General features: G+C 33.6%; 1 protein-coding gene across 1 annotated transcript in view; it reads left to right on the top strand.

The window, feature by feature from the left end:
• Nucleotides 1–12284, top strand: part of LOC142325661 (BTB/POZ domain-containing protein KCTD9) — a 65977-nt gene that overhangs the window by 6663 nt on the left and 47030 nt on the right. Inside the window, exons 2-3 of the mRNA XM_075367693.1 lie at nucleotides 1491–1612; nucleotides 8556–8762. Of these exons, the coding sequence (XP_075223808.1) occupies nucleotides 1491–1612; nucleotides 8556–8762 (329 nt within the window). The remainder of the gene's footprint in view (nucleotides 1–1490; nucleotides 1613–8555; nucleotides 8763–12284) is intronic.

Raw genomic sequence — 12284 nt, 5'->3', positions numbered from 1 at the left:
AGAGAGCATTAAAAGATTTAAATGGCAGAAAGGCTCCTGGACTAGACGGAATACCTGTAGAATTACTGTGCAGTGCAGATGAGGAAGCGATTGATAGATTATACAAACTAGTGTGTAATATTTATGAAAATGGGGAATTCCGTCAGACTTCAAAAAAAGTATTATAGTAATGATACCAAAGAAAGCAGGGGCAGATAAATGTGAAGAATACAGAACAATTAGTTTAACTAGTCATGCATCAAAAATCTTAACTAGAATTCTATACAGAAGAATTGAGAGGAGAGTGGAGGAAGTGTTAGGAGAAGACCAATTTGGTTTCAGGAGTGTCGCTTTATATGGAAGTGAAACTTGGACAATCGGAGTATCTGAGAAGAAAAGCTTAGAAACTTTTGAAATGTGGTGCTATAGGAGAATGTTAAAAATCAGATGGGTGGATAAAGTGACAAATGAAGAGGTATTGCGGCAAACAGATGAAGAAAGAAGCATTTGGAAAAATATAGTTAAAAGAAGAGACAGACTTATAGGCCACATACTAGCATCCTGGAATAGTCGCTTTAATATTGGAAGGACAGGTAGAAGGGAAAAATTGTGTAGGCAGGCCACGTTTGGAATATGTAAAACAAATTGTTAGGGATGTAGGATGTAGAGGATATACTGAAATGAAACGACTAGCACTAGATAGGGAATCTTGGAGAGCTGCATCAAACCAGTCAAATGACTGAAGACAAAAAAAAAAGCAAACTAAATAAATATAAATAAAATGATTGAATACCATGTAACTACATTCAGAACAGATTATCTTGTTCACATCACTCAAGATAGGTGCAGTTCACAATAATGGCATCTACAACACTGAAGAAGGAGCAATATAATAGCAACAAAAAGAATTTTTAGATGCATAGATCGATACAGATACAAAGTTATAGTAAGTACATACTTACCTCCTCCAACATCTTCAGTTACCTGTTTTAATTATTCAAATCTTTGTCTTGCTCACGATTAATACCTTACACATATCCTTCCATTAACAAATTAGCTAAATTTGTTAATCAGTAATCCCTGTTTGTGTTTTTAAAAATTTTAATAATATTTTCACTAGCTAACAACTCATACTTCATCTTATTCCTTTCCTTAGCCACCATTCTGGTGGTCACTCCTGAGTAACCACCATATTCTGAATCAAGTCTTTTTTCCCTTTTAACAAGTCTTTTTTTTTTCTATCCATTCTTGATGTAAGCTGTGATCATTAGAAAAAAGTACACTTTCATTCAACACATTATTCTATATTTTAAGTGATTGAATTTAATTTGGAAAGAACTAAGTATTCATAAAATTGTAGACTTGAAATCTTTTTCTTTAAATCTTAAAATAACAGTGATCTACTTTATCTCTATGTTGTAGTTTTAATAATTTCTTTTTTACATTTTTTTTATGAAGTTGGAAATATTTGTAATTTGCAATGTGAGTCTTGTTGTTTTATATGTTTGAAGGTGATTCTTGTTACACATTCCATTGATGAGATACTGACAACTGCATCCAGTAAATTTGGAATAAAAGCTAAAAGATTATTCACTCAACAAGGTGGTGAGATTGATGATATTAAGTTGATTAGGTAATATGCAGTATTGTTCACTGTAATATAAAAAATCCCTTTCGGCATGCCGGAAGGGAGAGGTAGATTTCACCGGTGCTAAGTAGAGGATAAAAAAGATTTCCACCTTAAAGTTAAGAAAAACTTCAAATTTACCAAATACAATGGTTGCGTGTGAAAAAATTTTCACATGTTTAGCATATGACAAGCCCCATCTTACAATTCCAGCAACATTTTGATCATCCCTTGCTATAAGGGTTGGCCATATCAAAAATTGTAAGTTTAGAGGACTAACAACCACTTTAAACTGATTCAATGCTGTGCCTATTAAGGAAGGTATGATTTTTTTGTCCTCAAAACCCTATTTTTGTTACCCCCTGGGCCAATGGTTGGTGATATCAAAAGACTTTACTTGGATAAGTTTTAGGCCCTTATCCATAGAATAGTAGGAACTTTAAACGAGTTCAATATTTTACCTAATAAGAAAGTTATAGCAATATTTTGTTTTTTTTTAAAAGCCCCTCCCATAAAAAGTCAGGCCCATGGTTCTATTTTGCACATTAATGAACTCGATTGAGATTTTGGGTCATTATATTTTATGTATCAATTTGAAAGTGTTGGTGCAAAATTACAGCATTATCGTGCCCACAAGAAAGTGAAATATATATATAGTATATATATAGTATATATATATATATATATATATACTATTGAAAAAATAAATAACATAAAGCAAAACTTTTCCTGGTACAGAACAGTGGAAGTTATTTAACTCATTTATTATAAAATGATAATCATGTTGAATTTTTTTTTTTTTAAATCAACTCGTGACTATATTTTAAGATGATAATAATGAAAACATTTACTTGCATGGCCTTGCTTTTGCTGTTTGTTAAGATTCTTTGGTGCAAGTTGAATTTTTAATTTATTCAAACAAATTTTTAGAAGGTAGGAAAGAAAATCCATACTTAATTCCATGACACAAATGTTAATTGTAAATGTTTAATTGACTACAAGTGTTATGTAAAATAGAAAAAGCATGTGCAAGTATGCATAATAGAATAATTACCAGTGCTAAGCAAATAATTTTACTAAATTATTACCAAAATGTTGCTACAAAAATTTTTTTTGTTAATTTTTTACAAAATTTTCTACTAAAAGTTTTGATAGATGTATCTATCATATGTATAAGCGGTATAAGCAGACAGACCACAGCTACATTCTGGTCGGTTGCATACCAGATTTAGTTGCCTTTATTCATATCTTCTTTAGTGTATGTTACACTTTTTGTCTCCTTGTAATTTTATGCATTTCAGAGATTATAAAAAAGAATTCTAGTATTAACAATAAAATTTATGGTGTTTGTTTATCCATAAAATTAAAAATGTGTGATAAAAAATTATGTTATTTGCATAAATAAAATTTAAATGAAAATCCTGCTTTTTCAGTTGATGTAGTAATTAGTATGCTGTTGGCTTTCTGATCAGTTGGTCTCAGGGCAATTCCCTGAAAATTTAGCTTTTTTTTCATGTTCCATCTTCTTTGTCAATGCCTGTGTAATATTGTAATGTAGTAAAAATAAATTAAAAATGTTGATGTTTGAAACTATTAGATTACCATATTTACTTTAAAAACATTACTTTAATAAATTCTTTGTACGTAAAATGCAAATATAAATATATGCTAAAAGTTTTATTTTTGAAATATTCTTTTTATTTCAGTAAAAAAAAAAAAATTAAAAGTACATGTAAGTGAATTTTAAAGTTTAATAAACCCTTTGGGAATTCCTGGTAGTAATTTTTTTTAATTGCTGAATTAAAAACAAATATAAATATAAATTGATATTTACAATTTTTTTCTGTCTAATCTATTGAAATATTTCTTAGATTGCATTCTTATAAAGTAATATTTATAAAAACTGACTGGTGAGGTGACCCTTTTCAAAGTTTCCTACAGAAGTTATAAATTTTAGGGTCTTAGTTTTGCCTATTATTTTTATTGTTTTTTTTATATTAATATAAAATTAATTAATTACTAATATAACCATTATTTATAGTTAAATTCATCCTGAGGGAGTAGACACCAAAAAATTTATTCCTTTAAAGATTGTCTTTCAGAAGTAAACATTATTCCAGTGTGTTTGGTTTTTATTCTGAAGAAATCTGTAGAAACTATTATCTTTTAGAACATGTGCTTAAAATTATCAGCATAACAATTTACATTTAGGTTTTTATGCTTACCAGAATGTCTTATATATTCACAAAAAGCATTTTTTAGTGAATAGGTTTTTGTTACTGTTGTAATAACTATTATAGGCAAATACTATGCTCTTTCCTGTTTCAAAAACACAAGATATGGCCAAAAAATTTATTTGTCAGTGAATTTGATGATTTTAATGATGTAATGAACAGTAAATTCATCAATTTTATTTAATTGATATACATATGAACAATTTTTCTCTTATCTTGATATCTTATTTCTTAAAAATAACATCCTTAAGATGACCACCATTTTGTTGTAGACACTATAAGTCTGTTTCTTAGTTCATTATAACTTTATAACATGCATAAAGGAATTAGATTAATTTCTAGCAGGATTTGATATTTTGCATAAATTGTGTGGAATCCTGGTACACTGAATATTTGATATTTCAAACACTTCCAGAAGTAGAAATAACATCTTCCAAGATGTTATGGAACTTTGTGTGATGTAACTCATAGCTTTATCTTTAAAAAAAAAAAAAATTAATGAATGAAAAAGCAAGTTCAGAAATAAAAAAGTTTCACAACATTTAAATCTCATAAAATTGCTTGGCAAGGAAGTAATATCATAGAGTGTTTTTTCCATTTGATTTTTAATTACAATTACTAACTATAAATTAATGTTTTGTGACAAAAGTTAGTAGATTTACATAGTTCTATAAAATTTGTTTTTAAATTATATAAGTTCTGTATCATTAGATCAGTAGTGCTGTTTCTAATTTAAATCAACAGACAATTTTTGCACTATTATATTAAATGAATAGACAACTTTAAGTGATAGACTTTACTTAAATGTTAAAAGTTTACCTCTAAAATATTGCTTTATTACTGCTACAGATCTGTACTATAGACGTTGGAGTAATTCAGTAATGTTATTATTACTGTGTCCAAAAAGCACATTGTTTTTCTTTACAGGAAGTCCTCAGCTAAATTCAGAAGATTCTGACCTGTTGTCCATATTTTGTAAGAAATTGTCAGCTCTACAATAAACATGTAAAAACTTGTTGAAACAGTTTCCTTAATGATTCCATTAGGGAATAAATATTCCAAACTGATTTCAATATAAAACTGATGCTTTCAGATTAAAAGAATAACAATTACTGAGACTGTAGTGAAGGAGGTGCAATGTAAAGAAGCGGAAGCATTCTGATCAGAGAGATTTACTATCAATCTGTTATGTATACTTGTTTAAACATACAATTACATTTCAGAATTGCTATTCCCTATGTATAGCTCTTAATCACAAGTCACAGAAATCTTACAAGATGCATATTTTTATGTATTTTTTATTTGACAATTAAATGTTTTTGTTTAAACTAGTTTATTTATTATTATTTATGGACAGGATCAGGCGTAAAAGTGAAGTCAATTTATAAAAAATGGGATTGCTGGTGCTACTTATGAGATTAAGGATAAGTGCACTGAAAATTCAGTTAACATTTCAGAGGTAGTACGTCAAGACATCTCTGTAACCATGTTTTTATTGTTTGCTGTAAATCAATTATAGAGATTGTTTATTTTTATAAATTTACAGTTGATTATGAGAAAAGATTATTTATATTTTGCAAAGACAGTTATCAATGTTTTTTCATTAAATCTAAAAAAATGATTTTATGATCCTGTAAGATATTTTCACTAATGTTTTTCCATATCAAATTACATAATATTCTTAAATAAAAAATCAATTTTTTATGCCATACTGTAGTCTACTTTACCAGTAATCCTGCAAAACATACATTTTGCAATATTTTAACTAATATTTAATGTTTAAACTATGTAAATAGTGTTTTTAGATTAGTTGTATTTTACTTTTAATATTTTAAGCATAATTTATCAGTTAAAATGCGGAAAGATGGTGTGATAAACAGCTAAATAGTAATACCTAGTGTTCAGCTATATGAGGTTCGATCAAAAAGTATCCAGCTCAAAAGAATAAAAACATGTAACCTATTTAGTTCAATGACTTGACCTGTTCAAATTAGCCAGCCATCTTCTGATATAACACATTTATTCCAGTAATATTTGTATTGTTCAAAAAGCATGTTTCAAAGTCATTTTTTGTGATCACCATAAGTCCTCTTGTATTTCTTTTGATCTCTTCACTGTCTTTTTACTTTAAGCAGAATTTTAAGTTTAGGAAAGAACCAAAAATCGTAGGGATCCATGTCTGGTGAGTAAGGACCTGCTGAAGTTGTTTATTTTACCAATAATCTCTGGATAAGTTGTGATGCGTGGGCTGTATGATTGTCATGATGAATTTTCCACAAACCATTATCCAAAGCTGTGGTCTCTGGCATCTAACAGCACCTCTTACCGGATGAAGAATGGTTATGAAGTATTCTTTATTGACAATTTGTTCTTGCTTGTAATGAACCGTGCATTGGTAATCAAAAAACTGTCAGCATGACTTTCACTTTGCTTCATGATTGTCAGGTTTTCTTCTGCCATGAAGAACGTGGAGTTTTCCAAGGGGATAACTGTACCTTTATCTCATGGTCATAGCCATAGACCATGTTTCATCTCCTGTTAATATTTTTTTCATAAAATCAGGATCACTATTGACACTTCCTGCATGTTTTGCACAACTTACAGTCTGTTTTCCTTTTGTTCGTAAGTGAGAAGTTTTGAACAAATTTTGCTGCTATGCACCCATATGCTGAGAATTTCCATTAAAATTAATTACACTGAGCCAAATGAATTTCCAGCTGCATCCTTATACTTGTAGTTGTTATTTGATAGTCATTCTTCACCACATTTCAAACTTGCTTGATTTTTTGGGGTTTTTTAGCAATCTAATTCTTTGATTTACATAACACCCAGAGCTGATTGAATCTTCCTTATTTTCTCTACCTGTATGTCATCAAGTTTCTCTGCTCAACCCATTATTCATTTTGATTAGCAACAAAAATACAAGCATTACTCACATGTTTTACTTTCACAGCTGCTAATCATCTGCAGTGACAGCAAAACAGTGAATCAGATGTAACCAATACGAGACAAGGTCATATTCCATGATGGTCCCCCTCCAATACTTACTGGTTACTGCAGTAAAAAAAAAAAGATTGGTTACTTTTTGATCACACTTTGTCTAAAACCCTAAGAGTTTCTCTAATAATTGTATTTTCATGAAGTCCCTCAATATATTGTTCATAAGTGTCAGGGACTATTTTATTCAAATTATAATTCACATTATTTTCAGTTACTTTATGGTATACGAGGGTTATTTTTTTTTCAAGGTCCGATCAGTCGCAAAATAAAAACCCGTGCAAAAATCGGATGAACCTTTGCGCATGTGTTGCACAGCGTCTCCAGTATGGCCTACAATCACGCCGTGTCACTTTGTTTAGTTCTGAACATGCAGCTAGCACGTAAACATGTCTACAACAATAGCATCTCCCGCCAAGTGTGAAGTGTGTGCAGTAATTCAATTTCTTCAGGCTGAGGGGTGTAATGCAGCTGAAATTCATTGACGAATAAATAATGTGTACAGTGAAACTTCAATGAGTGACAGCAAAGTGCGACAACGGTGCAGGACGTACTGATGTTCATGATGCAGGCGGTCAGGGAAGGAAGTGAGTGTCAACCGATGATCTCGTTGAGCGAGTGGATGAGGCAATTCAAGAAAATCGTTGGTTCACAATTTCTGTATTGAGTGATTCGTTTACTGAAATTTCAAGGTCAGCTCTCTACACCATTGTGAGCGAGAGACTTAGTACCGCAAATTGTGTATGAGATGGGTTCCCAAGATGCTGTCTGACCATCACAAAACAATGAGAATGATCACCTTCCTAACATTTCTCCAGCGCTACGAAAATGAAGAAGATTTTTCGAACAAAATTGTCACACGGAACTAGACATGGGTCTATTTCGAAACTGAAGAAACAAAAGAACAATCCAAGCAGTGGATGCATTCTGATTCTCCCAGTAAACCAAAGAAGTTCAAGCGAACCTTCTCCAACAGAAAGTGTATGGCTACTTTGTCTGTGACCGGAATAGAGTTCTCTTGTTGGAATTCATGGGACGTGGCATGACCATCACTGAGCCTCACACTGCGTGACTCTTCAACGTCTATGAAGGGCAATTCAGAATAAGCGGAGAGGAATGTTGTCATCAGGCATTGTCTTTCTCCATGACAATGCTCAGCCCCACACTGCAGCTGTAACAAAGAAGCTCCTGCAGTGTTTTTGTTGGGAAGTGTTTGATCACCCACCATACAGCCTGGACTTGGCTCCATCTGATTTTCACCTCTTTACTCACATTAAACACTGACTAGGAGGGCAAAATTTTGGCAGACATTAAGCTGCAGACCAGCGTAGAAACATGGCTGAAAACACAGGTGGCTCCGTTCTATGACGAGGATATTGGAAAGTTGGTACCACGCTATGACAAATGTCTAAATTGGAGTGGCGACTATGTAGAGAAATTAGCATAACTATGTAAGTACTTGTTACAAATAAAAAATTTGTTATTTTCACTGTGGTTTTAATTTTGTGACCGATCAGACCTTGAAAAAAAAATAATCCTTGTATATTTAATAATATTTGTACTTTCCTTTCTTTTTTACATGAATAAGTGAATTGGTCTGTTCCGGTCTAAAAGTAATCCAAATTACTGACTAGAAGAATAAGTAATTTTATTTCTTAATTTGTATAACTTTTTAATTTTATATGTATCTGATGATTGTTGTTTCATGGTAACTGCAGAGATGATGATATACTCTATGTATCAGAGGGAGAAGGTTTTATTCCAGTAGGTCCCACAACAGGACCCATCAAAACGAATGAACTTGGTCCACCAAAAAGTCCCAAAGGCTCATATTCAGACTGGGTCACATTGAATGTTGGTGGAAAATATTTTACTACTTCAAGAAGTACTCTTTTAACAAAGGAACCAAACAGCATGCTTGCCAGGTAAGAAATTCTATAAGATGAGTGCTGAAGTATTTGTTTTAGCTGTTTGCAAATGTAACTAGAATAATACTGATGCTTCTCTTATGTAGTCTTTTTTGTTCTAGTAGAACTTCAGTCGCACATTTACATACATATTATATTTAAAAAGATGAGATTAATTGTAAGTGAAAATATTTGGGGAATTACTCCTGAGATTTGCAGTTTTAAAGCTATTACATAATAGTAGCTCTCTAAAAGTATGAGAGAATCTAAGTGCCAGTTAAGTCTTAGATTTCATGAAGGGAAAATCCTGAAATTTACCACTTCATGGTACAGATAGGCAATGATTGTATATATTAAAGTTGGTTGGTATATAAAAGCAGCTAGTGAATGAAGGGACCAAACAACTTGTGGGATAAGGAGTTCTGCTCCTACAACTGCCAACAGCCTTTACGTTATGATGCTAAGAAGGTAGGCCAGCCAACTGACCTCTGGGTACATAAAAGAAATAAAAGTTTGGAGCACTGTGTTGCCCCAGGGATGCGAAATCACCCCCAAAGGCGGAAGAAACTTGTATGGGAAGTCAGTGCCATTAGAATGCAGAAGGCAATGGAATACCACTGTATTACTTTTTTCTAGTCTGTCACCAGAGTGATGTCTTCTTTTGTTAAATAGTACGGAGGTAAAATGACTTCCCATTCGAATCTCTGAGGGAAGCAACAGAAGGAGTCTCATAGAAAAGACAAAGCAGTGAGAATAAGTACAGGGAAACATTATTGTCGTTAGGAAAGTTAGAAAGCTTGAAAAGAGAGATAAAAATAAATAAAATGGATATAGTAAGGATAAACAACATTAAATGGGAGGGAAGAAGAAAGTTGAGAAGTGGTGATGTCAACATTACCTTATATTACTCAGGAATTGAAAGAGGAAAAAACAGAGTAGAAATAGCTTTATAAAATTTTGGACCAAGAAGAGTACAAAAATTAATTTATCTGGATAATAGAGTAATGGCTTTAAGGATAGGAATGCTGCCAAAATATCTAGTAATACTACTAGTTTAGGTGTACATACCAGCATTGGAGTATAAGGATGAAGATATTGAAAAGATATACAGTAGCATTGAGGAGTTATTAGAAAATGAACAGGATTGCTGTAAATTAATTATGTAGTACTGGAATGCAGTGGTAGGAGAAGGCAAAGATTGAAAGATGGTGGGCAAGTTCGGATTGGGAATACAAAATGAAAGTGGAGACAGGCTGGTTGAATTTTGCCAAGAGATGGATTTGTTCATTATGAAAATGTTTTTTTAAGAATCATAAAGAAGAAGATATGAGTACACTTGGACAAGACCAACAGATGAATCTTCTTTTCAGATATATCATTTTTTTGTTGAAAATCAATACAGGAATGCTGTTAAGAAGTCAAATAAGCTTGTTTTTTAAAATTAGATTAAAAAGAATTCAAACTTTGTAATGAAGTTGAAAAAATGGAATGTATAGGGGTTTGAGAGTAAAAGTGGTGAATGCTGACAAAGGCAATTTCTCAAGGTAAAAGGAAAAATGAACCAGCAGAGGAAATGTATCAAGGATAAAATCATCTATGAGGGAAGCTACATGGTAAAAATTATTTGAGATTCTGAAAGAAAAGAGAGTTGATTGAAAAAATAGGAGACTGATCAGAGAACTTTATATGAAGCAAAAAGCAGCTGTGAAAATAAATGAGAATTTCACAGATTGTTTAGAATTAGACAAATGAGGCAAAGCTGCTGTTTATCACCAACACTGTTCACTCTTTATGTCAAGAAAATGTTGAAAGAAATATTGGATGGTCAAAAAGGAGTAAGCATAGGTAAAAGCTTTTTTATTCTTTAAGGTTGAGGAACCCCATTTACAGGCACCAAAGCAGTGTTGGACTCACTAACAGGTTCTGCAAGCTTTTACAGAAAATGCATATGTATTCCTGTGCACTACCGACTAAACCTCCACCCTTGGCGACACCACCTCCTTAGAAACCGCTAATAAAGCATTAACCCCCTTTTGGAGGGGCGGTAAGCACCCATACACACATTCGGTCTCCACTAGCAAACATCATCCATACCAAACCACTACAAGAATACCTAAAGAGAAAAACATTCGGAAAAAATAGAACACCTAACTACTGGTACTAAGACGTACCACACACATTTATACATTCATACAATCAATCCAACAAAAGACAAGTGCACCACAATCAAGAAGACATGACCATAAGATATAACTAATCCACCAAAACACTCAAAAGTTAATTAAATTTCCACAATCTCACCTAGAGTACACAAAACACACACCCACCAACTAACGCACACAACTCAACTACTTACTACTTATCACTTACCCATGCGACTCAGCCATAATCATTAAAAACGTGAGCAGTGCCCTCAGGCATCGGGAGTGGAGTATCCACGGCCTCATCGCACCAAAGCAACCTCCCCTCATGCTCAAGAGGCCCCCCCCAAGGCACTCAGCCCAGCACCCTCCAACGCCTCGCCTCACTTCCTTGCAGGCTGCGCCAATGCTCGTTTTACTGTGCTTTGCTGTTTTACTGAGTTCTTCTAAAACTTCTCTATTATAATTTGCAATAATAGTCCACTGCTTCACACCCTGAAGCATTATCTGCTGAAAATCCATAGGTCTGAACATGTCCACCTGACCTAGAGCATCCAACATTCACCTCCGTGCATCGTGGAACCTCATACAACAGAAAAAGACATAGTACAGAGTTTCCTCCACATCACAGGCCGGACAGTGATCTGAATGATCAAGAGCAAACCTAAACAGATACGATCTGTAACTACCATGCCCAGCCAGGAATTGCGTAAGACTATAATCAATTGATCCATGAGGCCTACTGCACCAACTTCTTACATTCTCAATCAGACGGTAAGTCCACCGACCTTTCTCTCCCGCATCCCACCATTCTTGCCAAGTATTCATCAACTGTTGTAAATTGGCCATAATCAATCTCTTCTTCTCCAAAGAAGGAAACATCCTTAATTCTCTACGCTTCCTTCTGCAAGCAATTAGCAGGTCAATTGGTATAACACCAGCCAGCACCTGTGCAGCCTCTCTTGAGATCATACAATAAGCTGCCGAAATCTGAAGGGATCATCTCCTATGCAGTGCAGCAAGTATTCCCATATACCTTTTATACCTCAGAACATCTGCCCAGATCTCTGCCCCATATAAGATGGAAGAATACACCACACTTGTTAATAACCTCCTCCTGAGTTTTCCAGGCCCCCTGGTGTTCGGAAGTAAGATGGCAACCGCATGCATTGTCCTCTCCTCTCTCTCACAACTTTCCATAACATGGACTCCATACCCCAATCAGGCATCAATCCAGATGCCAAGGTATTTAATGGCCATTCTGGAATCAAACCTCCTTCCTGCCATTTCCAGTGACAGTGTTTGACGTCTTAGAAGTGATAAGTACAATCTCCATCTTTTCATGCGCCATCTCAAGGCCAACTCCAGCCACCCAAGTGCTGATCCTAGTATACAAAGC

Source organism: Lycorma delicatula, chromosome 1 (genome assembly GCF_047948215.1).
Source record: "Lycorma delicatula isolate Av1 chromosome 1, ASM4794821v1, whole genome shotgun sequence".
NCBI classification, from domain to species: Eukaryota; Metazoa; Arthropoda; class Insecta; order Hemiptera; family Fulgoridae; genus Lycorma; species Lycorma delicatula.
Note: the sequence above shows the minus strand (reverse complement) of the source record. Positions and strands in the feature narration are given on the sequence as shown.